Below are 26,128 nucleotides of genomic sequence, written 5' to 3'. Positions count from 1 at the left end.
ATATTGCAATGATAGCAGTGCGTCCTTAATTTTTGATCGGGATCGGTATCCGTTTTAGTTTACATTTTGCTCGTTTTGATCTCCAGTTTCCTTCCTATCCAAAAATAACTGGTGGTGTCTGAGTACATTTTCTCCAAAAGATCAATAATTCAGCAGACATGGGTGATGGGTATGTATTTATGACAATTAAATGCGCAAATATATTCGCCTGGGAATGCCTTCGATCGTGAATTCATTAGTATAACTGATGATCAGCTGACCAGTAGTCATTCATAATTTGACCTTATTAGAGAGTAAGGAGCGAGGAGTGAGGAAAGATGTCGGATACATCATTTAGTGTGGCTAAGTTTTTATCCAACAAGAAGTCTATGCTGCAAAATTTAATTGATAAATTTATATCGAAAGGAGAAGGGGAAAATTCAGTAGGGTATGTATAAAACTAGGACTACCAGTTGGTGGGGATGTCCTCATTATTTTGTATGTATAGAATTACTTGGATGTTATACTTTATTCAGTTTGCAAAATACAAGGGATATGTGAAATATTGTTGTTGATTTAAGGGCGAATAGTGAAAACTCAAAGGTAAATTATAACCATCAATTGATTGAATCGAAGTCATTCTGCTCTCTGATGATATCATATAAATGTAACATCAACTTTGTTGGGTCACTCAAAAGTCATCGACAGTTAGAGGACATAATCTGGAATGAGATCTGATCTGATTATCATTCAACTTGGTTTATTTGATTTCAATGATTTCAGACCAGGATCGAGTTCCGAAATAGTCAGGTTATACTTTCAGTTTTGCATATCATGTTAATAATTTTTACAGCATAATGGGGGTTTTTTTTTTTAGTTGTTTGAATCTGTACTAAATGAATGCATTTATAAATATGCCTGTTACTTTTTATTAATATTGATATTCACTTTGTATACAATATGACATAATGTTATGAGACAAGGTATAGAATTTATAAAATCCACATCATTGTACATGGTATATGTGTCATGCTTAATGATTTCTTAATAGTACATGTATTTTAAATTATTATTTCTTTTTTTTTTTACAAATTTCACACCCATGCCACTAATTTGTAGTTTAATTGATATGCAGAGGTAAGTAGAGAATGGCTGCCATGATCACAACATCCAGTAAATGAATGTCGCATACAGAATGCCCCATACCCTCGCTCTCCATTTGTACACGTATATTTGTACTTGTTATCATGTTATATATGTCACAGCGGGATACCAAATGTACCCTATTTTACACCCCATTCATTGCAGGACACATCTTCATGGGAAATAGAAATTTTGAGATCTCTCATCTTGCTAAGCGAAACTCTGCCATTTATCAGATCTGTTTGTCTTGCTATTTCAGCCTATTTGTGTCTTATGTAACATGTTTAAGTACTGGGTCAGTGTGCGAAATTAACGGTTGACCGATAGACAATGTTTGTAGAAAATCTTGTAGGTCTTTATCCATCAAAACGGTGATAGACCGACATTCTCTGACCAAGTCATATAAAGTCTATGTTACAGTGATTTGTTTCTGCCCACCCCTTTTTATAATAAAATGTACCACATGAATCTAATATGAATCATTCAAATCAGAGTATTCCATTTTTTAAAAATAGGGGGGAATGGAACAGAATCAACTCGATATGTACTTTCACTTTCATCTTCGTTTGCCCTTGGTCAGTTTCGCCAAACCTCGTTGTTGTGTTTAGTATCACATTTGAAAAAATCCAAGTTTCATTACAAGTAGCAATCTCATTTGACTTACTTGACTTATTCCTCTTGGCCTCTGAGGGGGCATAGGGCCTCAACAATAGTTTTCCATCTGTCTCGGTCATGTGCAGCTTGTTTGGTTTCTCCCCATGACATCTGGATCGACCTGAGCTCTGTATTTTAAGTCCTTCGCCATGTTGTTACTGGACGCCCCCCTTTCCTCTTCCCCTGTGGATTCCATTCTAATGCATGTCTTGTGGTGTTATTCTGTGGTCGTCTGAGGATATGACCAATCCAACGCCATTTTCCTCTTTTGATGGTATCTATTATTATAGTTTGGCTTGTTCTTCTCCATAATTTCTGGTTTGATATTTTCTCAGGCCATCTAATTTTCAATATCTGTCTGAGGCATTTGTTTATAAAAACTTGGAGGTCATGCTCTGTTTTTTTTAGTTTTGTAACATATGAGACCTCGTGTGCTAATTTTCATGTTAAAGTATGTCCATTCTGGATAAGATTTATTATAATTATTGTACTTGATTCTAAATTATTTTATCGAGTTTAAGCAGCATGTATTATGTCTTGTTTTAACTCAGATTTTGTTCACATAACTTATAGTCATACCGTTCGTGTTTTGACAGCATCCCCATTTTGGATCATTTGTGTACAAATTTTATTCTTTAAATTCCTTCGCAAATACGGCAAAATAACGCTTTACCTTGAATTACAACTGTTAATAATTACCAGATATTCTACTTTGTGCAGTCTTGAGTTGTGTCATTACTTATTTCCAAGTGAAATTGTTATTTACCGCTCGCGAACTTCTGGATGTAAAACCATCCGTCCTCTCGTCTGAGCGACTGCTTCACTACTCATCATGTCATCTTGTGATTCTGCCACCTGATTTTTTTAAATTTAATTATGTTGTATATTAATTTTACCATGAATTAATGTAAAATGATGGTGACCACTATTTTTGTCTATATTTACCTTATGGTGGTGAACTATTATTTTATTTTATCGATCTCATCGACGCACTAAGTTGTGAAGTTATACTTCCATATTTACATATATCCTTGCGCGCACTACTTTAGAAGGCGCCCAGATTCAAATCTTCATTTTTATAACAAAATAACGTAATCTTAGATATTTTTATTCATTAAACTAATTACATAATTTAGTGTCAATATTATATAGGCAATCCGGACAAGGTCTTATACTGTTCCTTAAATGTTAATAAAGGGTTTTAATTCAGCTTGTCCGGAAATTGGGAACTGTTCGGAATTTCCATAGATCCGTACAGCGTTTGGATTGGGTATAAATTTTCCGGACAAAAAGGACAAACGCTGATTGGTCGTAGAAGGTTATATTAGGAACCCAGCTTCAGCATTTCGTCACTCTTGAATCTTCATCCCTAGGGTTGACACATTCAGAACTAAACCTTCAGAGAAAGTCTAAGGTATTCAAGATGATAAATCTTGTAGTGGATGATGCTAATTTCTATAGGACTTTGCGTGTCCGGACAGGCCAGTTTTCGAGTACAGATATTATTCCAGTCATGTAGTGTAGTAGTTTGTTTATTTATAGTTCGAGTTATTAATTAGGGCTTATGACCGGAACATTTCTAGGAGTTAATCATTTCCAAGTTCAGAGGTTTATTCGTTAGTTTAATTAACGTTTATGTCTTAATAGTTGTCCAGATAATTTGTTCGGATTCCAGAGTAGTTTACAAAGCTAAGTTCACATAGGTTATTCTTGTCCGGAATGAGTTGTCCGGATTTTCGGCGTTATTTGTTTGGATAAGCTTTTAGCTAAAATAAAGTCATTTTAGGAATATACTTGTTAAATATATTAACTGTAGAATGATATCCAAGTTCACCCCCCTCCTTTTTTTATTGGGTCACATATTGTCTGAATGGTCAGCATCTCATTCGTTGTTATTGTTTTTTTTTATTGTTGCCACCCTCAATAAAAACTTGTCATGCCTGACAAAGGAGTTTTTATTTTGTGACAAGAGTCCGCTCGACTTGTTACAGTTTGTTTCCATGTCTCAGATCCGTAAAGAAGAACAGATTTTACATTGGTTTCGAATATTCTGATTTTCGTTTTGAGGCTGATGTTATTGCTCTTCCAGATTGGTCTCAAGGTAACAAAGGCATGTCTTGCCTTCTCAATTCTACTTCTGATGTCTTCATCTGCTCCTCCAGTTTTGCTGACTATGCTTCCCAGATACGTGAAGCTATCAACATCTTGGATGCTGTTGCCTTCCAACATCACAGGCGAGTCATGATGTGCATTGATTCTTAGGCACTTGGTCTTTTTGGTGTTTATTTCAAGCCCTGTTGACCTTGCAACTGTTTGGAGTGACTCTGTTTTCAGTTGGATATGCTGGAACAGATGTGATAATAAGCCGACGTCATCTGCGAAGTCCAGATCTTCTAGTTTGGAGGATAGTGTCCATTGAATACCTCTGGGTGGTGTCATGCTTGTTTTCATTATCCAGTCAATGACAAGAGAAAAGATCAGAGGGGATAATAGACATCCTTGACGTACCCCTGTGCCCACGTTGAACGATGGTGACAGTGATGAATTGTGAATGACTTGGCATTTGGTGTTGTTCTAGAGTTCTTGTATTATTCTAACAATTTTTTCTGGGATACCATAATGTCTCAGAACTTTCCATATTATTATGAGGTCAAGCATGTCGAAGGCTTTTTTGAAGTCGACAAAGTTGATATAGAGTAGTGACTGCCATTCGAGAGATTGTTCTATGATGAGACGCAATGTGGCTATTTGGTCTGTACATGAGCGCCCACACCTGAATCCTGCTTGTTCATCTCTGAGGCATCTATCGATGGCTTCTTTGATTTTTTCAAGAATTATGCGTGTCAAGACTTTGCTAGGTAGTGAGAGTAGTTGTATACCTCTCCAGTTTTGACAATCACTAAGGTCTCTATTCTTTGGCAATTTTACTATGAACCCTATTCTCCAGTCCTCTGGTATTTCCTCAGATGTCCAGATAGTATTTAACAGATCGTGGAGTATATTTGCTGTTGTTTCAGGGCTTGCTTTCAGTACTTCTGGTGGAATAGAGTCTGGTCCTGGAGCTTTACCGTTTTTGATTTTTCGAATTGCCTTGATAATTTCATCTTTAGAGATGACGGATGTTTCAATATCAAGATCATCACCTGGAGGAATGTCAGGGCTATTGGCAATCTCATGCTAAAGTAATCTTTCCATCTTTCTAGTTATGGTGTTTCCATCTCTGTCTCTTATTGGTCTTGATGTATTGGTCTTTCTGTCTGCCAGCTGTCTTGTAATGTTATAAACAGTTTTAGTGTCATTTCTAATCATGGCATTTTCAGCTTCAGTAGCTAGTTGGTTAATATATTTCCTTTGTCAAGCTTCTCATTTCTTTTAACTTCTTTCTACAGATCTGAGTATGTATTCTTTTGAAAGCTTCTCTTTCTAGGATCTAGTTTTTGCTTGTTCAAGTTGGATTTTAGTTTTTCTTCTTTTCGCGATGGCATCGATTGTTTCATTTGACAACCAGGTCTTGCATTGTCTCCTGTTGTAACCAAGCTTTTCTTCTCAAGTGGTATTAAAAGAGTTCTTAACTCTCTGCCATTTCGTTTCTAATGTACGTACCATCATCTACATCTGCAAGGGCTTGAAAACGATTGCTGAGTTTGATAGTAAAGTCTCTGATGTTTTGACCATCTCTAAGCTTCTCTAAGTTGTATCGTCTGCTCAGCTGTCCACCTTGTTTAACTGCTCTGGGTATTTTGATTTTGAAATTTGCCACCAGTAGTTCATGATCAGAACCAACATCAGCACTTCTATAGACCCTGACATCTTGTAAGCTCTTTCTCCATCTCCTGGCTACGGTAATATGATCTATCTGATTTTTGGTCTTTGTATCTGGTGATGTCCATGTTGTTTTATGGCTATTCTTGTGAGGAAAAATTATTCCACCAATAACAAGGTCGCTTTGTGCACAAAAATCTGCAAACAGTTCTCCATTTTCATTGATGGTTCCTATGCCTTCTTTCCCCATGATGAACTCTCTTCCGTTGTTGTCTTTACCCACTTTTGCGTTCATGTCTCCCATCAATATTAAAATATCTCTAGGTGTTACATTTTCTATTACACTTTGAAGTTGATCATAAAATTCTTCTCTATCATTTTCTTCTGCTACGTTTGTTGGGGCATAGCACTGTATAATGGTCACTTTCTGAAATTTTGACATAAAGCGAGCAACGATGATCCTTTCGCTAACTGGTTCCCATTCCATGAGTGATGACTTTGCCTTGTTGTTGAGTAAAATGCCAACTCCATTGTGGTGGTGATCATTTTCGTTTGGTGGTCCTGAGTATAGCAATGTGTGGCCTGATGTTAGCATTACATTTCCTGATGTTGTCCATCTAACTTCGCTAAGTCCCAATATGTCTAGATCATATCTGTCCAACTCTCTTGTCACCTGGGCTGACCTCCCTGTTTCATAAAGTGTACGCACATTCCAACATCCAATTCGTGAGGCGGTCTTAGGCAAGAGAAGATTCATCGGTGAATTTCTCCACTTCATTCGCTCTCACCTAGATCGATTCCGTAATCCATTTAAAGAGTTTTCTATTGTTTCGGTTTCTGTAGCCTAAGGTTCTTTTCCATGATGGGGTTGCTGACCCCATGCACAACCTCTATTTCCCACGAGGAGTGGAGGTTTTTATTTCAGAGTCTCCTTCTCTTAGACTGCCAACCAAGGCTGATTAACACAGCCTGTCCATTTGTTGGATGTCTGGGCGACTAATGGGTTCCAACAACCAGGATTTTATGTCAGTTTTCCCTCTCCTAGATGAGCTACCCTCCAAGGTTTAACAAGCCTCATCTACCCGAAGCTACTGGTTTTAAGGCGCCAGTGACTCGCCGTCACCCCTTCTCCTTGTTAGTAAAATCAGTTCCGCCACGGGAAGGCCAGGAGCTTGGCTTTGGTTGACAGAGGCTATATTTTATGCTTGCCTAAAGGGGCACTTAAATGACATTGGGTGCTTATTCCCAATATCACCCCTTGGCAATATCAACCTTAGGAACCAGCGATCTCATTTAGTAAATTGCCACTAATCAGTCTTCAAAGAATTGGATGACCATTTCTATATGGATGCATTTTTGATTTCTGTAAGATTGTCTATTGTTTAATGTCCTGCTCGAGAATCTTTCACTCATATGGAAATGTCACTATGATATTGCTGGTGAAGGGGTGCAACATTTAGGCCTATGCTTGGTGCTTACGGCCTTTGAACAGGAGGGATCTTTATCATGTCACACCTGCTGTGACATGGGGTCTTGGTTTTCTCATCCAAAGGACCATCCCATTTAGTCGCCTCTTATGACAAGCAAGGGGTACTGAGAGCCTGTCCTAACTCGCACAGAAGAGACGGGGGACCCACCGATTGCAAACTTTCAGAAGCTTAACTGTTCTTTTAGAATGTTGAAAACAGCTGACGAATGTTTATAATATTTGCAAGGTTTTCCACAGTATATCTTGCGTCTTCAGTAATTAATTTTCATGTGCTAATTTTAGTGTTTTTATTTCGGTCTATAGGAATTTGGTGTGGTCTATAGGAAATAAAATGGTTGTGGACTGAAGGTCTACAGGATTGAACACATGTAGTTAGTTTTACACACTGTGCGTGTATACAAATGACTGGAAGTAATAATCAGGGAAAGGTGTGGATAGAAAGTTATGGAATAACGTTAAGGCGATATATTCCAAAGTTAACATTTCTGGGACTGTTTTTGAGTTTGCACCTCCTGAAGAAATTACTAAAGACAGCACAAACAGCCACTAAAATGTGAAATGATTGTATGAATGTTGATACCATTAAAATGATTTAAAGTTATGCACCTTACTGTTACAATAGTTTTACTTTATTTTCAATTAAATTGTCTTATTTCCAATAGTTTTTGTCCTTATTGGTGTTCTGAAATTGTAACATGTATGTATGTCATGTTTTACTGTTTGAATGAGCTCGTTCAGTTGTCCTACCTTTTTATACTGAGCAGTGATATGCTGATACACCCTTGGTTTTTTTTTATTATTCAAATTGTTATATTTTTGTGCCTGCCCTTGGTGACCTTTGTAATAAAAAATTATAAAATGACTTCATTTGTTTTAAGGTTTCCTTAAGAAATGAATTTCATTTTTGAAAAATACATGAGGATATATGAACTGCGATACTTCACGCCTGCATATGTCATGAAGCGTGTTAGACCATTGCACCTCAGCTGGAACCTTCGATTTTAGATGCATGATTAATTGTAATTACGGGCTTTTGTAAATACATAATGATATCTCATTTCATATTTAAAAATTCATTTACAGCATGAGAAGTCATCCATGAAGTGATTCATATATATTGAATTTGTATCAAAGTACTGATAAAGTTGAATATGTAAGACTAAGGTGTGCTCTTGTTTCTCAACAGTCCAAGCTTTGAGGAAGTGAATTCAATAGCACAGTCTATCCAGAAGAGAACAAAACACCATCCAAAGATCGGCATTGTGTGTGGATCAGGGCTGGGCTCACTGGCAGATGAGGTGCAAGATCCGGAAATTATCCCCTACAATGAGATTCCAACCTTCCCGGTCAGCACAGGTAGGTATAGGTGAAATTATAGAGACATTTATATGTACAGTAAAACATGCTTATAACAGAATAAAAATAATTTCACTGTAAGTGTGAATTCGTTATGGATGTATTCTCTGTAACTGTGTTCTAGTGTACTGACAATTCAATAGTCATGAGAGTCAGTCGCTTGTAAGTTAGCTTAATAAGAGATCAGTCTTTCATTAGTAAATACAAGGTGCTTAAACATGATTCGGTAAGGTATCAAAACTTTGCACATAAAGCAAGCAATTTTAATGTACAGGTATTTACTAAAATTACATGTACATAGAGGAAGCAATGTTAATGTACAGGTATTTACTAAAATTGCATGTACATAGAGGAAGCAATGTTAATGTACAGGTATTTACTGAAATTACATGTATTTTTCATTTAAGAACATACAATCAAACACCGTTATCTTGAATCCTTGATGCCAAGGGAAAACTTGGAGATATCCAAAGATTCGAGATATTGAGGTTTAGATGCATAAAGAAAGTGTACATGGGACTTCCAATGCATTTCGACATATCCATAGTATTCGAGATATCAATATTAGAGGTACCAAAGTTGAACTGTAATTTATTTTCTCTTTTAGTGCCGGGACACATGGGAAAATTGGTATTTGGTAACTTGGAGGGAAAGCCGGTAGTGTTAATGAGGGGACGATTACACTGTTACGAGGGTTATCCAATGTGGAAGGTATGTTACGAGGGAAAGCCGGTAGTGTTAATGAGGGGACGATTACACTGTTACGAGGGTTATCCAATGTGGAAGGTATGTTACGAGGGAAAGCCGGTAGTGTTAATGAGGGGACGATTACACTGTTACGAGGGTTATCCAATGTAGAAGGTATGTTACGAGGGAAAGCCAGTAGTGTTTATGAGGGGACGGTTACCGGGTACACTGTTACGAGGGTTAGTATGTTACGAAGGAAAGCTGGTAGTCATAATGAGGAGACGATTACATTGTTATGAGGGTTATCCAATGTGGAAGGTATGCTGCGAGGGAAAGCCGGTAGTGTTAATGAGGGGGACGATTACACTGTTATGAGGGTTAGTATGTTACAAGGGAAAGTTGGTAGTGTTAATGAGGGGACAATTACGCTGTTACGGGGGTTAGTATGTTACGAGGGAAAGCCGGTAGTGTTAATGAGGGGGACGATTACACTGTTACGAGGGTTATCCAATGTGGAAGGTATGTTTCGAGGGAAAGCCGGTAGTGTTAATGAGGGGACGATTACACTGTTACGAGGGTTATCCAATGTGGAAGGTATGTTACGAGGGAAAGCCGGTAATGTTAATGAGGGGATGATTACACTGTTACGAGGGTTATCCAATGTGGAAGGTATGTTACGAGGGAAAGCCGGTAGTGTTAATGAGGGGACGATTACACTGTTACGAGGGTTATCCAATGTGGAAGGTATGTTACGAGGGAAAGCCGGTAGTGTTAATGAGGGGGACGATTACACTGTTACAAGGGTTATCCAATGTGGAAGGTATGTTACGAGGGAAAGCCAGTAGCGTTAATGAGAGGCTATCCAATGTGGAAGGTAAAATATCGTAAAAAGAATGCACATCTAGTGCTATGATAATATACAGTGTCTAGCATTAACAAAATCATCTTTGAAAAATCTAATGACATCCACAATAGATCATCTCACAGAAGAACATTCTTGTTACATGTATCACAAAATTCCTTATGCACCAAAATTTGAGGACCCTATTATCATTAAATTGCTCAGTTGAGCCAAATATTGAATCTCAAAGATGAGCCAAATATTGAATCTCAAAGATAAATAAAGGCAAGGAAACAATAATTGTTTCAAAATGCTTCACCCTTGAAATTCTCTTTGTCAGTGACCTTGGGATCAATTCTTTTGATTTGCATTTAGACTGATTTCTCCAGCACAATAAAGTATGTCTTCTCATAACTCCTTGTAGTTTGTTTCAAACATTTCAACTCAACCAAAACTTGATGATGACTGTCCTGTGAAGATGCATTTAGCCCGATCCATTCTACCTATTACAAGCTATTACATGTGTACTATTATTTTTATCAAAGTACAAAGACTCAATGCCAGAAAAATAAGTGATTCTATTCATTTTATGCCTATGACATTTGATTTTATATACATGAACATTGGGATTAATTTTCATTGTTATGGAAAGAATTACGAACATGATATTTTATACAGACTACAATTCCAATCCGAGTAATGAAGATGCTTGGTGTCACTACCGTAATACTGACAAATGCTGCAGGAGGCATCAATCCAGATTTTAATGTCGGAGACCTGATGATTATTCGGGATCATATAGACATGCCAGGCCTAACTGGGGAATGTGTTCTGCGAGGAGCGAATGATGAAAGGTAGCCAGTGACATTGGAAGATATCGATTTTGTCCTGTCATTACCATAATTGTCCTGAGTTGTGCTTCTATTAGCAGTAAAGACTTTATTACTATTCTTGAGTTATTTTCCAATCTGTGTTCATAAATATTCAACAGGTGCACCTTGTCTCTTTCATTTTTTTTTTCCCCTCCAGATTTGGTCCGCGTTTCCTGGCTACAGTAGATACGTATGATGCAGGTCTGCGTGCATCCTGTAAAGAAGTTTTTGAACAGCTAGGGCTCAGTAAACTCATGAGGGAGGGAACTTACGTTATGATTGGGGGACCAACATTTGAAACTGTAGCCGAGTCGAGGTTATTGAAAGCCTTTGGTGGAGATGCAGTAGGTAAGAACCCTCAATATGATGCAAATGTACAATGTAAATTTATCAAGGATTCACAGCTTAATGCACGCAAAGTCTGAGCTTCCTGGGCCGTCAATCTCCCTAAATTGGGTCCGATAATAGAACCCTTCCCAATTGGAATATAAGCAAAAATTTCCCCGATTACTGGTCTAGAAATTCCCAGTTTTTAGACAGTGTAAGTAAAGTCCCATATTGTTAGAATACAGAGAACAAACCGCCATGATTAAAACAAAATCCTGGGTGATTGTATGTTGATCAAAAAATTTCCCAATTTCAACAAAATATTCTGATGAATTTCCTAATCTAAAGTGAATCCTGTCCCAAAAACTAGTGACAGCCCTGATCTCTCTATTGCACTATAGTGATTTACTAATACACCAAGGTGAATCTGAGGTATTGTCATTTTTTATCAAGTTTACATTGTGAGATAAGTCTGTTGAGTCGATGTTTACAGGTTACATGTACTTTTCTAATGTAAAGTGAGCTCAACATTTACGTCCCACTACAAAATGGCTTGTGCAATTACAAGTGATGTCAGTGGATTTCCAGATTTGCATTGCTGTAGTGTGTAGTTTACTATTGATAAGTTACAGGTCAGTTTTAAGTGCCGCTCCCAATTGATTTACTTTCAGCAGAGTTATGGCTCATGGACTGAAGTATCAAAAGTTTTTTATGTATATGGATTTTTTCCAATGATTTTTAGCTCACCTGAGCTGAAAGCTCAAGTGAGCTTTTCTGACAACCTGTTGTCCATTGTCTGTCTTTAAACTTTTCATACTTTGTCCTTCTCATCAGAACCATTGGGCCAATTTCAACTTAACTTGTACAAATTATCCTTGGATGAAGGGGATTCAAGTTTATTCAAATGAAGATAATCACAAAAATGCAAAAATAGGGTGGACTCATTTAAAAATCTTCGCGACAAGAACCACTGATCCAGAAAAGCTGAAATTTACATGAAAGCTTCTTGACATAATAAAGATTCAAGTTCATTAAAATCATGACCCCCAGGTGTAGGGTGGGGCCACAATAGGGAATAAAAGTTTTGCATGCAAATATATAGGGAAAATCTTTAAATGTCTTCTTCTCAAGAACCACTAGGCCATAAGAGTGGAGATTTAATGGAAAACTTACTGGTATGAACTAGATTCAAGTTTGTTCAGATCATGGCCCCTGAGGATAGGATGGGGCCACAACAGGGGATCAAAATTTTACATAGAAATATATAAATAGGGAAGAATTTTAAAAATCTTCTCAAGAACCACTGAGCCAGAAAAGTTTACATTTACATGAAAGCTTCTTGATGTACGGCAGATTTCAGTTTGTAAAAATCATGGCCCTCAGGGGTAGGGCCCCACAATAGGGGATCAAAGTTTTACATACAAATGTATAGGTAAGATCTTTAAAAATCTTCTTAAGAACCACTGGGCTTGAAAAGTTTACATTTACATGAAAGCTTCCTGACATAGTGCAGATCCAAGTTTGTAAAAATCATGGCCCCCGGGGATTGGTTAAGGTCACAATAAGGATAAGAGCTGAAATGATGTGCCCCCTTCACGATATGATACATATTGGAATACTTTTGCCATGATTCAATATGATACAATTTACAGAAGAAACCAATAATTACATTGAAGAAAATTTAATTACCAAGAATCACAATCATAATTTTAAAAGTAAAATGTTTCTAAATTGCCAAATGGTAAGATGCCTTTTGGCTCTGTAGTTTAAACTGATAAAGTTCATTATTATTTTTGTAAGACTCAAGGCAAACAAGTCTAAAAGTTATTTGATGCTATTTTGTCCCTCTTGCAGGTGAAAATATTAAGTACAGGCCGAGCCTGATGTATTTCACTGAACCCGTTTGTAATAAACGTATTGAACCGAATTTTGAGGCAGTGAATCAAACATTGAATTGAACATTTATATTGAACAGTATCGATATTTTGATAAATTGTTTCAGCCCTAATAAGGATCAAAGTTTTAGATGTGAATATGTAGGGAAAATCTTTAGATATGGGCCGAGGTAACTTGGGTGAGCGATGTAGCCCATGGGTCTCTCGTTTATGTTAAGTGGTATTTTGATGCGTTACAGAACAAGTTTGATTTTTTTAAATGAGTTGCAGAACAAGTTCCAGTTTTGCTTGACTTTTGTTCCAATTGGCATGTTAATTTATTGGATATACACCTTTTAACTTGGCTGCAGGGAAGAAGCATTGGTGTCATATTGACACAATCTAGTTGTATTAAAGTGCAATATGTGTTAAATGATTAAAGAAAAAATCCTGTAACTGTCTGCAAATATAATTGATATTTGGACTCAGAAAACCTGAGGCTTTGCCTTGTGTCACTCCTAACCCTAGTTAGGCAGTATACATAAACCAGCAAAATGTATTGTACATGTGGGGTTCACTGGGGGGGGGGGGGGGGGGGGGGGGGGTTAAGAGTGGTGGTGGTGGTACATACTTAAAGGGACAGGTTCACGTTTTTTAAAGAATTTATAAAAGCAGCAATATTTTAGCTTTAACTCTGCGTTATATGTAAACAAATACTCAAGTCTTTTTATGTTTATACAGACAAAACAGTGCGACTGTGTTAGCGTGATAGCGCACATGGCCCTATCGGGACACCATATTTTTTACTGTACAGTCCACATTTTTTTAAAGTATAAATGCAGTGATTTTTCTATTTTATAGGCATGAGTACGGTTGCAGAGTCCATTGTAGCCAGACACATGGGAATGAAGGTTTTTGGTCTGTCGTTAATCACAGACATGTGCTGCCTCAGTTATGATGCCGTAAACAACACCACCCATGAAGAAGTTCTTGCCATTGGTCAAAAGAGAGCCGAGGATCTCAAGGCCATAGTAAAGAGACTCCTGAAGCTCGTAGTCCTGGATTAACTAAAACATGAACTGTTTGAGATTTGTTTAATCCAACTTTTAGCGCATAAATTTCCATTGTGTATCTTGTCCGGTCAAACTTATATTTACTAATTCCTAATGTCTCTGTAAGGGAGATTTTAGTGACCAGATCAAGTAGCCCAGTGATACATATTAGAACATATTAGTTTTATTATTTATTATATGTTTATTTATTTTTTTTATTTTTGCTTGAAGTTAATCTTTGTGGAGCTGGTGCTTTCATATTTTATTTTAATTCTGTAGTTCCAAGGAGGAAGAATGTTTGTCCTATCTACAATTTCAATTACTGGTATAAAACAATTTCAAGTTCAAGTATAAATTGGTTTTTGTTACCAGTGTAAATCATTTTGTTTACTCGGGTAAACAAATAACAAACCTCATACACAAATTACGTAGGGTGGACATGTTGTATGCAGTTGGAAACTCAGCAAGATTCTGATCATATGTCAACTAAAAGCCTTGTAACTGGAAATCATAATCCACATTAATGAATGTGTCCATTATTTTAGAGTTTGTTAAATGAGGATGTGTAATTCAAGTTTTAATGTCCATGTCTTACCTAGTTTATCCCGTCCAACTTTTTAAACTTTTCTTCTTATGAGAGTATAGTAAAGAGATTTTATATATTTGCTTGCTGGCATTTTTCGATTGAAACCCCTATGTCGAAGTTTAAACTGATATATTCCTTAATCTAGAAACTGGAAAATACATGTAACATGAAAATATTACAAACCTCCATAATTTTTTTGCTATGTGGAATATATTTTTAACATTATATATTATACTGCTTTTAAAACATTTATAGTACATGTACATGTAATTATAGTAGTATTTGAAACAGCCATCATTTGCTAAACTGTCCTTTCAGATTTAAAAAAAAAAATTTAATTATCATTTTTAATTGTTATTAATGGGCTATTCAAGGGACATTAGCTGTCAACTGCAATGCAAAAACTTTTAAATTCTGAACCTCCAGGCCAATTTTACAATAGTTATGCAAAATTTGAATATCTCAGTGGCAATTTTTATGTTCTGTGAAGCTGTTGTAGTAATTCTGTTAACACATGGCAAGCTAATGCTCCAGAAAACTAGAAAGTTGAAGCCACTGTATAAATAGCTTTAAACTAGGCAGTGCCGAAATACAGAATTTTTTTTACTGTGATAGAATTATACAGTTTCCTTGTTATTGTGTTGTTAAATATTGATAATATTATATCCAATAAAAATGCCAACAATTGTGAGATTATTATTAATATAAAATAATTTTACTGTTACATGTATTTATAGTATCATATGAAATTTTGTGTTATTAATAATTGTTGTTCTAGTTTGTTGACTTTTAAATAAAAAGTTTAATGGTTAAAGTTGAGAATTTCACATTTTAAAATTTTACTCAACACTTGTATCATGATTTAAATTACGTAAATCTGGATTTGAATACAAAGTTGAAGTGTATACAATATGTATACACATAGTACCACATTTATAGTATTGTATAAAGGAAGTTTCTTCATTATATTTTGAGTTTTGGCACCCTACTATAATGATGAATCATACCAAGAAATGACAAATTTAATATTATCAATTTTCCCCATGCATCTACACAAGTCTGTACATTCCTATAGAGATAATCAAAATAGCAATATATACCAACACTCATTGAAGTGTTTTATTTATTATATACAGGGTGGCGTTTTTGCATGTACTATTGCTATTTTGCAATATTTGAACCGAGTTAATAATAAATTCATCACTACAACAATATTTGGCGTACCAAAGAAAGGTACGAGTACTGCCCAGGAGATACCTGTGTGTATATATACAGTAAAACATGGTAATAGCGAACCTTCAGGACCAGCAAAACACTGGTCATTATAACCAAAGTAAATCAGTTATAGGAAACATTCAGGGCCAGCAAAAAACATACTCTAAAATCTTCTGTTACACTTTCTCCAGAGCAACGGTTGGAGACATTATAACCAAACTTCATTATATTTATCCAATACAATTTTCATTATTTTCCTTTCATAGGGGAATAAATATGACTTTGCTTCGTTATAAGCGTGTTTTACTGTACTTGCACTTGGTTACTTAAGTCGTGTACTTGTGATATTATTACGTTTTATTACACAGTTTTAGTGCAATGATTCTTGCTGATTTATTAATATATCTGTTTATTTTTTTGTATTTTTTATTCTCTAGTGTACCCTCTGAGGAACTAGGTGCGATAATGACCATTTCTGGTCCCAAAATATATGTAAACGATTTTCTAATACCGTAAAAGAATTTTAACGAGGATTCAATTTTGGCATTTTTAGCAAGAGTGACGAGATCACTAAAATGAAATATCACTAAAAATTCATTCCATATCGGAGACAATAGTAATCTTTCCTGGAATTATAAAGTTTCTAAAATTAGCTCTTGCTAAATATATATACCCATTTTTATGGGAAAATCGCTAAATTTGTGTCTCGCTAAAAATTCCATTATACAGTATTTTTTTTAATTTTGTAAAAGTAAAAAACTGAAATCAAAATACAAGTTTTTCTAAAATTGCAGTTAAAATTTGAGCTGATATAGGGTAAAAATGTACCTAGTTCATTAATGTTCCTCAGGTATATGATAATAAATTTTCATATCAGGTGTTTCTGCTGATCCTCAGAATCTCAATACTACTACCTAAAAGACATTATCCAAGAGTTTGCAATGTGGTATGTTGATTTGACAAGAAAAACACTTGAATTAATGATCGTCGGAGTATATCCATAATTTTTTTTCAAAGAGATTACAGTCCAAAATGGTGCTTTTTCTGCTCACAAAGTTTTTGGGAGGTTAAAATCCTTATTTATGTATAATTCTTTCAGAAGAACAGTAGATATAGTTTTTTGGAAAGCGTGTATTACTCTAGCTGTCAAAATCAGTTTGTGTTTGGATTTCTTTTTGTTTGTAAATTTTACATCAAATTAATTATTTAATACATGAATTTTAAGAACTATGGATATTGGATAGTAAATAACTCGGATCATAATATCTTCAGTGTTTACCTTTTTTGTGTGCTTTTTATTTTACATGTGTTTTTATTTTTCAAATGCTTGTATTTATAGTTAATGAGAAATTCATCCATTTCATTTTGGGCTGTTCAATTCTTTTGTTTTTCAACAATAAACAATTGTACATACAATTAAAAAATGTCATGTTTATTCTTTTTTTATTTAAATTTAGCAATTCCAATAGTGACATGATAGTACACTCTTCTGACAAAAAAAAAATACAGTAAATTTACTGCAATACCACACAGCCTATGATATGGAGAAACCATGTGATAGTACGCAATGATCAATTGATAATGACAGCATGAAGTATGCAAGTATGAATCATACACAGGTACATGCATTACAAAATTCAAACCTGTATTTACAGCATCTGATAGAATAATAATTAAAAAAAAGTGTAAAGTACAAAGCATTTTAAAAACTAGTACATGTATTTCTGTATAGTTTATTTGTTCACTGTCCTTGTGTGCCAGCACAAATTAAACTGTACATAAAAAATTACATTAGCCATCTTATTACTTGCATCATATTCCTCCTGGCTATACACTGAACAAAATCTGTCCTCAAGAAATATGCCCCTGACTCCATTGTTCCACTAGGACTAGTATATATATCAAATGTCAGCACACCTTTTCTTTAAGCAACCGCTGGATCTTGAGGAGAGTAAGGTCTCTTGCAGACATAGATTTTGTGGTTGGACACTGTGATAACATACATGAAGTCTTCCCATATCACTGAAAAATCAATATCTTAATTTGATACACTTTCTTATCTGCATGAAAAAGTCCAATTGACCTTTGTTCATAAAATACTTCTATTCACACGGTAGGTCACATCTTTAACTGTATAATATGATAAATGATAATGACATTATTTCATTGTTATACTTCGGGGGGGGGGGGGGGGGGGGGGGGGGGGATTTATATTGGAATCACCTTATCTGTCCATTCGTAGACATGATTTGTCCAATATGATTAAATTCAGATTCTTTGATCCACTCACATAGATCACTTCACTTTGAACAGAATTGGAATGGTAGTCATCAAAAGTTAAAAATGTTCAATTGTTACGCATGATGGATGATGATAGATGCAGTCCAATACGCAATTTCCGACTTGCCCAATAGTTCTTTCCGTTTGTGGAACTCTTACACACAGTGAGACGCAAAACATACTATCATCCACATGCGGTGGGTACAAATGCTTATCACTGCCATCATATATTGCCTAAAGACCGATAATCAGACATCATGCAACCACTCAAACTGCAGGGACACACAACAATAGTAAGTTTATGAATATTTAGTAATAAAATAGCTCAAACAAATGTCGATAATCATCATTTTTCTTTGATTAAAATATCACTTGTACAGAAGTGGAAATAAAAAATAATTTCATATTTAATTCAATGGCCTAATTCAATCAAATATTATTCTTGATATGGTCTGACAGTTTAATGTATACCAACGACCGATATAAACAAAATTTACACTTTCATTACTTTTATCCGCATTTTCATAGCTAGTTTATAGTATATGTATACATCTTGTACCCACCCAAATGTTCAACAGAACACTGAACGTACCTCCATCACAGAAGAGCTGATATCTCGGAAGTTGCATATTGCAATAGCTCACATGAGTGATTTGGGTAACCCAAAACCATAATTCTGCATAGGGCAAATTAAAACCAAACTTGGCACAAAGCATCTATGGGTAATTTAAAGTAAGGAAATGCTTTTTATAAACCTCATCTATCAGATAATTAACAAATAGGAAATAGAGCACTGGGATGCTTAAAAATCACAAAACTACTGGATCAGGAAAGCCAAAATTTGCATGAAATCTTAATTTAAATTTTATGAAGATTCAAGTTCTTATACATATACTCCAGTCTCCATAAAGCAATCAAGAAGTTAAGGGACTCCAATCCTCAGCAATGTTTGGTAACTCGCGTAAAATCCGGAAAAAGTTTATTCGTATCATAAATTCCGGCATTTATATTTTTTGGAACTCTTCTTTGAATAAAGAATAAGAATTCACAGATGTAAACAAATGGAAATGGAGGGGAATTGTATACGAGAAAGAGATAAGAAAGGTCGGTTCAAGAAAGCCTCGTCTACTGCTACTACAACCATCAGCACATGTACCGATGCAAATAACAACCACCCTGACTTCATCGATGTCTACAGCGAAGATCCACTAGCACAGGTAGATGAATATGATGAAAATAAAGAGACGTTTGACCTGTTCCAAGGCAGAAGAGTTGTTGAATTTTCAATTCTGGTGGATCATTTGCAAAGAGGGTGCTTTCTGTGTCATACGCCTTTGGATCTTGTTGACTGTGAGAAAGAGAGACGTTATGGACTAGCCAGCTTACTGTATGTGAGATGCAGGAAGTGCGACGAACTGACGATCATTCCCACTGGTAAACATACTTTTTCAGGATTATCAGCTGACATCATTCAACTAGCAGCAAGGTGTGGAGAAACTGAATTCAATCAGTATGTTTTTCCAACAACCAACATCAATCCAGTGGCATCAAAGATCACAGGACTAACTTTTGATGGTACATTGGTGTCCTTTACTAGCTGTTTCTCTAGAGAAGTGCTTGGTATCATTCTTTGATTGGCTGAAGAATTCTGGTATCAATGATCCAGTGTTGTTTGCTCATAATGGAAGGAAGTTTGACAGCCTTATCTTTGGTAGATCTGTTCTGGATAGTGGGAAAGACGAATATGGAAAGATTATTTGTGGGTTTTGTGACACCTTGCCAATGCTGAAAGAACATGCATCAGGATCCCATCTGAACTTTTCTTTGAGACTTTGGTAAAGGATATTCTTGGGTGCACTTTTAGTGCACATGATGCAGTTGAAGACTGTAGATATCTCCAGAAAGTTGTTGAGCATCACAAATGTGACAATATTGACTCATTTTATCTTCAGTATAGTTTTACTATGAAGTACATCATTGATATCATAAAGCAGATGGAAACTTCCAAAAAAAAATGTACATACTCTTATGCCATTAGTTGAAAATAACATTATTTCTGAAAGCATGTGTAAAAAGATATCTTTTTCAGGACTAGGTTTCAAACATCTGCAGATAGCACATCAGAGAAGAGGCTATGATGGGATACACAGCTTATTTACAGAGAATTTTCAGGGCAAGCCCAGGATTACAAAGCGCACATCTATCATTACTGCTGTGTTCAAATTCATGGAAGAGAGATAACTCTACATTCTGAAAATTGATGTCATATTGATTTCAGTCATTATCTTTTATATTTTACTGGATACAATGCAATTTATTTTTATTTTTGTAATCCTTTCACCCAATGGATATTTTGTTTAGGCAGCAAACAAGTCAACATACAGTATATGAAATACAATTTGATGAAACTGAGATAACTCTTTGTTTTCTATTATTTACTGTATACGTAATGATCAATTATCTCATAAGATCACCTGGATACAATGGTAAATAATTATCAATTCTTTGTCATAATAACAAGTACGTAAGAAAAGCTTCACAATAATGGTAAAAAAATACATCTTCATTTTTTTGCACCTGAGGGACGGAGTACCTTAAGCAATACCATTTGTTTTTTGAGAACATGCAATGATTGCCATGTAAGAGAAATATTTCACCTGAGATTTTCTGAAAGGTTTCCCTCCTATCTGGGGACACTGGTACTCTACTGGCTGTGTACACAAGCTTTGTTAATTGATCAGCTAGGGCCTCAGCATTCTGCATATCCCCTCCAGACTACAAAACAAAAGACCTAAGTGTTAAGTAGGTACAGTAAAACACACTTAAAATGCACACACTTATAGTGAATTCACTTACTGCGAAGTGATATTTATTTCCCCTATGACAGGATTCACACTTTGTATCTGAATCTTAACCACATAATGTTAACACAGAATAAATTTCTCAAGACTTGAGATTTTATATTCCACCTTCACACCCAAACCATGGCCAAGTCCTACAGTCCTTTGATCTACACATGATCTTCAACTAAACATGAAAACATCCACACGTGATCTTCACAGTATATAGAGAAGAAAAGGGGACAAATAATTTTGAATCGTTAAAAACATGATTCGTTATATCAGATATGTTTATAATATATTTTAAAACTACAGGGAATGGAAATCAGTAGGCTGTATGAGTGGATTCACTGTCAGCATGTTTGCTGTAATCGTGTTTTCCTGTAATCGTACATGCTAAGTGGTTAGGGTGCTCGTTTCACAACACGGAAGGTTTGATTCTCAACCATTGCTGCATCAAACCCACATTTGTAAAATGTTTTATTTAAAACATCTTTAACCTTGATCCTTAATTCTCTTCGCACATGAAAGCACATAAGGCTGTTGCGCGACTCTGTCCTTACTTAGTCACTGTTTAAATAGTATTCCACCTCAACCATTCAGCTGCTAAAAGATGTTTAACGGAGGCTATTCCTTCATAACTAACCCATTATTAGAAGTGAGAAGTCAGAAAAATTAAAAACGGAGGTCCCATGTCACAGTAGGCCTTGGTATAACAAGCATTCTGAGAGTATTGTATAACATATAAGCAACACATGTCCCCTACCAGTGCCCCTATCAATTTACAGATGTAATGCACGAGAAAGTACATTTAATGTTGTTTGACCTTGAACTGTGACCTCCATAATTGATACCAGGTCATCATGTTAACCAGTATCACATTAGGAAAATACCTAGTTTGGAACTTGAAAATTTTGGACAAAATGGTGTCAATTCGAATGTAAGCATGAGGACATGTATTTTACCATTTAAATTTCGTCTACCAAAGTTCACATTGCTCCGAGATGTAACATAAAATCCATTAAAGCATGTATACTGTATTTCCTCAATCATGTATGTAATCACTCTTCAATTGTACCAGGTCTCCTATATGTTTGTAAATTTGCTAAACACTGAGTGACACTACAAATATGACGTCAAAATGCACTTCTTAAAACAATATGCGTAATATTTCCTGTGTTCAATAACTAGTGACTAGGGTGTCCATGATCAAGTGTTTAAAGTTGTGTAACAAGGTGGTTAAGATGCATTGACAGCTGTTCCTACATCAGGTCCAGTCCAAAGACTATTTCTACCTATGTAGCTATTAATAGCTACCTAGGTATTTAAACCTACTTAAAGTAGCTACTTCTACCTACTTTTACCTGTTTTTAAAAATATGAATAGATAATAATTAATGCACATCTTTCAAACAGGTCAGTCGTTTTATGTATCATGTTGTGCATGTGCACGGCAAAATTCGGAGTGTAAATTTGAATACTTTACGAGGGTGGAGAATGTAGAGGAAATGCATGAAAAATCGCCCCAAAACCTTTAATGTAAAAATGCATGAAGGTAAACTTTAAGATTAATACAGATTTGTAAGACATTCTAGACTTTTTATCATGTAGCTTTGGTCCTAAGCTCCTAGAAAATGGAACTGGGTGTAGTTATTGAAGCAAATTTGAAAGGTTAAAAAGTAATCATTTTTTGTCCAATATTTTTATAGTAATCATCGACTCAGTGTAAGTGAATCAAGAAATTTGGTACACACCATATTACGCCGTTCCTGCGTATGGCCACAAAATGCAAGTGAAGGAAAAAGTAGGTAAAAAAAGCTACCTGGAGTAGGTTTATAGTAAATGCATGTACATGTCCACATATAACTTGGGTATTTTTTAAAATCCAGTCTACCGATACGGCGATACCAATACTATTTTGCCCTCAAACACGGTCACACCATAAGTCATATTAGGATTACTTCTTAATACTTACGCTTATAACTGCACCGTCTTCCGTCAATACCAAATACCCCAACGAATCTTGAATCTTGTCAATTCCTTGAACATTTGCCATGCTTGATCTGAAATTCCAATAAAATCCTCAACTGTGTCATATATCATGCTGAAGAAAGGAGTTTTGAAACCTTTGTCACATTTTGTGTGATATTAACCCTCTAGCTATAAATCTATATATATCTACACTTGTAGCTTGCAGTCCACCCCCCCCCCCCCCCCCCCCCCCCCCTCCCTCTAGTATGGACGTTACAACAAATAAACAGAAGTTCTGACCATACAAAATTGCTTTTATAAAAATGGAGTAGGTATGTAGTTATGATGATCCAAGATTTAAATAAATATTCCAATTAATTCAATGTACAGACATCACGTTTATTTACAGTTTTACTATGATCCAAGTCTTACTTTCTATACTCACTGTACACCACAATAGCAGACAACCGGAAGTACATATGAACATCATGTGACATCAAATCTCGTCAATAAAGATAATACATACCTAATTAACAACGGCTCTATGCAATAGTGGATTAGTATATTTTGAATTTGTACCCTTTTATTAATTCGTAAACATCGATCATCCCAGAAATATTTACGGTAATGTAAACAGTCCGACCGGCGGGTACAGAAGTGGAAGGTGTCACGTGACATGTACGAGACATTAAAGATGGTGGATGCGTTTTGACACCTCCTTGTTTATAATCAATATTTTTGGAACTATAATCATGTCGCGGATTAGTAGTAGATGACTTTGAGTTATGCTATATGGACAGTGATGGTGGACTTAATCAACAAATCAAATGTGTTCGAGCTGCCAAGTTATCAGGTGAAAAGCAATGCAATTAATATCAATATTCTGCATGATATTTAGACGGGACGTATTAATACTATTATGGTACAGCGATGCATGTACGCCCGTTCATCCATCCTTCTATCCATCTGTCCGTTCGTGTTTTCTATTTCTACTTTCATTTCTTAGTCGCATATCAAAATGAAACTTGCTGTGTAGATTCTTTGTTCACTCTAGATGATGTGCATCATTTTTTTTTTTTTTCTTTTTTTTTTTCTTTTAATCTATTTTGATCTTTCCTGTTGGAGTTTTATTTGAGGAAATGTTACGAAGTGAGTACATTATTATATTCTGGTTTTTGAATCTCTGAATTTGTATTAGGCCTAATATCGTTAATGTTCACTGTAAGCCTAAGTGTTTTGAAGACATTTCTTAAGAATGAGAAAAAAATATTCTGATAAAAATGGATTTTTACACAGTTTTTAGTCGGAATTTTAATCGGAAAAAATGGACATTAAATTTTTTTAGGATCGGCACATTTTTATAGGTTAGGTGGGGTTACCCGAAACACACAATTTTTTTTTTAGGCCTTATTCTTATATATATGTATCAAATATATATATATATATATATATATATATATATATATATATATGATTGTAATTTTTGTGTGGATTTTTCATATCCACAAAATTCTGCAGATAATGGACAGCTGCAGAAAATACCTATTACACTCAATCTGACTAAAGTACAGACCTATATTATATATATAGGTATGTATATGATATAGGTCTGTACTTTAGTCAGATTGTATTACATCAGATTGATCATGCAACTATAGCAAATTGATGCAATGTTTTAGGTAGATTTTTATTTTTTTCTAGAAGTCACAATCAAAGTACCCCCATCATTATCTTTATTAGCAATTACAAATAATTCAGATTTCTCTCTCATCCTTGCTCATATTTATGCATGCTCCCCTGCACTATAGAAGCAGGGAGGGCAGTGGCAGATCTAAAGGGTAGGTTGTAGGTTTTTGTTGATTTCTTTTCATGGTCTTCAACCCCCACCCCTTTCTTGTGTGGAAAATGTACACACACACACACACACACACAAACCTTTGAACATTTCTTGGATCCTCCTCTGGAGGGGAGTAAGAGTCAGAATATTTTGGATTAATGAATAATGTGTAACACACAAGTTCTTTTCACCTTTTATTCACAGTTGTAGTGTAATGTGATCAATCAATGATGAATCAATGAATGAATCAATGACAGTGCTCCTATAAATATAAATAAATAAAAACACATTATAATTTGTTCTAGTGACTTAACCAATGTACAAGATTTGCTTGACCTCAATCATATATACAAACATATTTCCTTTGCAAGGATTCATATGTAGTACATGTATTATAAACATGCATAATTAGCAACATGAACAAATAGCAATTGCAAATACGCAAAGTTCACAAACCTAAACAAGGCACGCAATATCCGGCCCAAAAAATGGCCACCACGACAGGTCAAGGTCAACGTAATACATTGATCACCTACATTTAGACCTATTAATAAAATAAACACTGTAAATATACTGAAACACACATATAACTCAAACACCGTTGTGTCACCGAAGTACATGTATGTAAAACTCAATTATATTCTCCCATTAAGTATAAATAGAAAACATTAAGCTACAAACTAGTTCTCAATTCTATATGTCTGATTAAAGCAAATGCTAAATATTGAATTCTGCTTCCTAACAGCATTGTTTAGCAAAGAATCTCTTACAATACCTTGCACACGATATAGTGAATCTATGCACTCAAAATATTCACTGACAAATTATTGTGTACTTGAAAATGACAAATATATCACCAAAAACTTACACAACATCAGACACGTCTTTGTTGTTCTGTATCTCGTGCAAAAATACCGCCAATAGCAGGTTCTATTATTACACATACTGACCAATCACTGACCGTCTTCATAAGTGTGAAAAATATTACACGAAATTATTTTAACTCAACAAGAGATACTTTTACCCAAAATTAATAGAATATAATACTCTTCAAAGTCAATTATAATTAATTTTACAATACTAATCAGACACACAGAATACCAAAAATATCTAAGTAGTTGCAGAGTCTCAATGGCGCAGAGGTTAATGCCTATCGTCCATCACACGCGACCTTCTCTCGGCACCCGGTTCGAATCCCATCTGATACAACTTATTTCTTTTTTTTTTTTTTATAAAAAATGTTCTCCCCTTACAAATGTATCTCATGTAAAACAAGAAAAAGGGCTGTCACATGCATTTATTATTTACATTTTGATTTAATCATAATACAGACTGAACAATGTCACTTCCAAATTCCAGAACAT

At 35.3% G+C, this 26,128-nt stretch overlaps 2 protein-coding genes and 1 long non-coding RNA gene across 7 annotated transcripts in view; 1 reads left to right on the top strand and 2 right to left on the bottom strand.

Moving 5' to 3' along the window:
• Nucleotides 1-26,128, top strand: part of LOC125660413 (uncharacterized) — a 47,421-nt gene continuing 21,293 nt past the window's right edge. Inside the window, exons 1-7 of the mRNA XM_048892234.2 lie at nt 1-427; nt 1,099-1,116; nt 8,214-8,383; nt 8,991-9,094; nt 10,590-10,765; nt 10,941-11,131; nt 13,846-14,039. Of these exons, the coding sequence (XP_048748191.1) occupies nt 318-427; nt 1,099-1,116; nt 8,214-8,383; nt 8,991-9,094; nt 10,590-10,765; nt 10,941-11,131; nt 13,846-14,039 (963 nt within the window). The 5' untranslated portion in view covers nt 1-317. The remainder of the gene's footprint in view (nt 428-1,098; nt 1,117-8,213; nt 8,384-8,990; nt 9,095-10,589; nt 10,766-10,940; nt 11,132-13,845; nt 14,040-26,128) is intronic.
• On the bottom strand, nt 8,085-23,904 carry LOC125660411 (ragulator complex protein LAMTOR4 homolog). 5 transcript variants are annotated; one of them, XM_056150176.1, is made up of 4 exons: nt 23,507-23,904; nt 22,932-23,019; nt 20,775-20,892; nt 8,085-8,348 (listed from the first exon to the last, which is right to left on the bottom strand). In XM_056150176.1, the coding sequence occupies exons 1-4, from the start codon at nt 23,614-23,616 to the stop codon at nt 8,311-8,313; spliced, it is 354 nt and encodes a 117-aa protein (XP_056006151.1). In that variant the 5' UTR covers nt 23,617-23,904; the 3' UTR covers nt 8,085-8,310. The 5 variants fall into 5 exon arrangements, with proteins under 5 accessions (XP_056006151.1, XP_048748188.2, XP_048748186.2 ...); XM_048892231.2 differs by lacking the exon at nt 8,085-8,348 and adding an exon at nt 17,264-17,859 and having other exon boundaries at nt 23,507-23,635; XM_048892229.2 differs by lacking the exon at nt 8,085-8,348 and adding an exon at nt 17,264-17,859 and having other exon boundaries at nt 23,454-23,590.
• Nucleotides 24,945-26,009, bottom strand: LOC130050338 (uncharacterized). Its single transcript, XR_008798765.1, has 2 exons — nt 25,633-26,009; nt 24,945-25,308 (listed from the first exon to the last, which is right to left on the bottom strand). It is a non-coding gene; the product is annotated as an uncharacterized LOC130050338 (long non-coding RNA).

Source organism: Ostrea edulis, chromosome 9 (assembly GCF_947568905.1).
Source record: "Ostrea edulis chromosome 9, xbOstEdul1.1, whole genome shotgun sequence".
NCBI classification, from domain to species: Eukaryota; Metazoa; Mollusca; class Bivalvia; order Ostreida; family Ostreidae; genus Ostrea; species Ostrea edulis.
This window is presented reverse-complemented; position numbering and strand designations above follow the sequence as displayed.

Coding starts and splice junctions, on each gene's coding strand:
- LOC125660411 (XM_048892231.2), bottom strand. CDS start 23,616: ATGTCTCGTACATGTCACGTGACACCTTCCACTTCTGTACCCGCCGGT. Junction 20,893..22,931: donor AAGACGGTGCAGTTATAAGC/GTAAGTATTAAG, acceptor TTTGTTTTGTAG/TCTGGAGGGGATATGCAGAA. Junction 17,860..20,774: donor AACCTTTCAGAAAATCTCAG/GTGAAATATTTC, acceptor TTGATTTTTCAG/TGATATGGGAAGACTTCATG.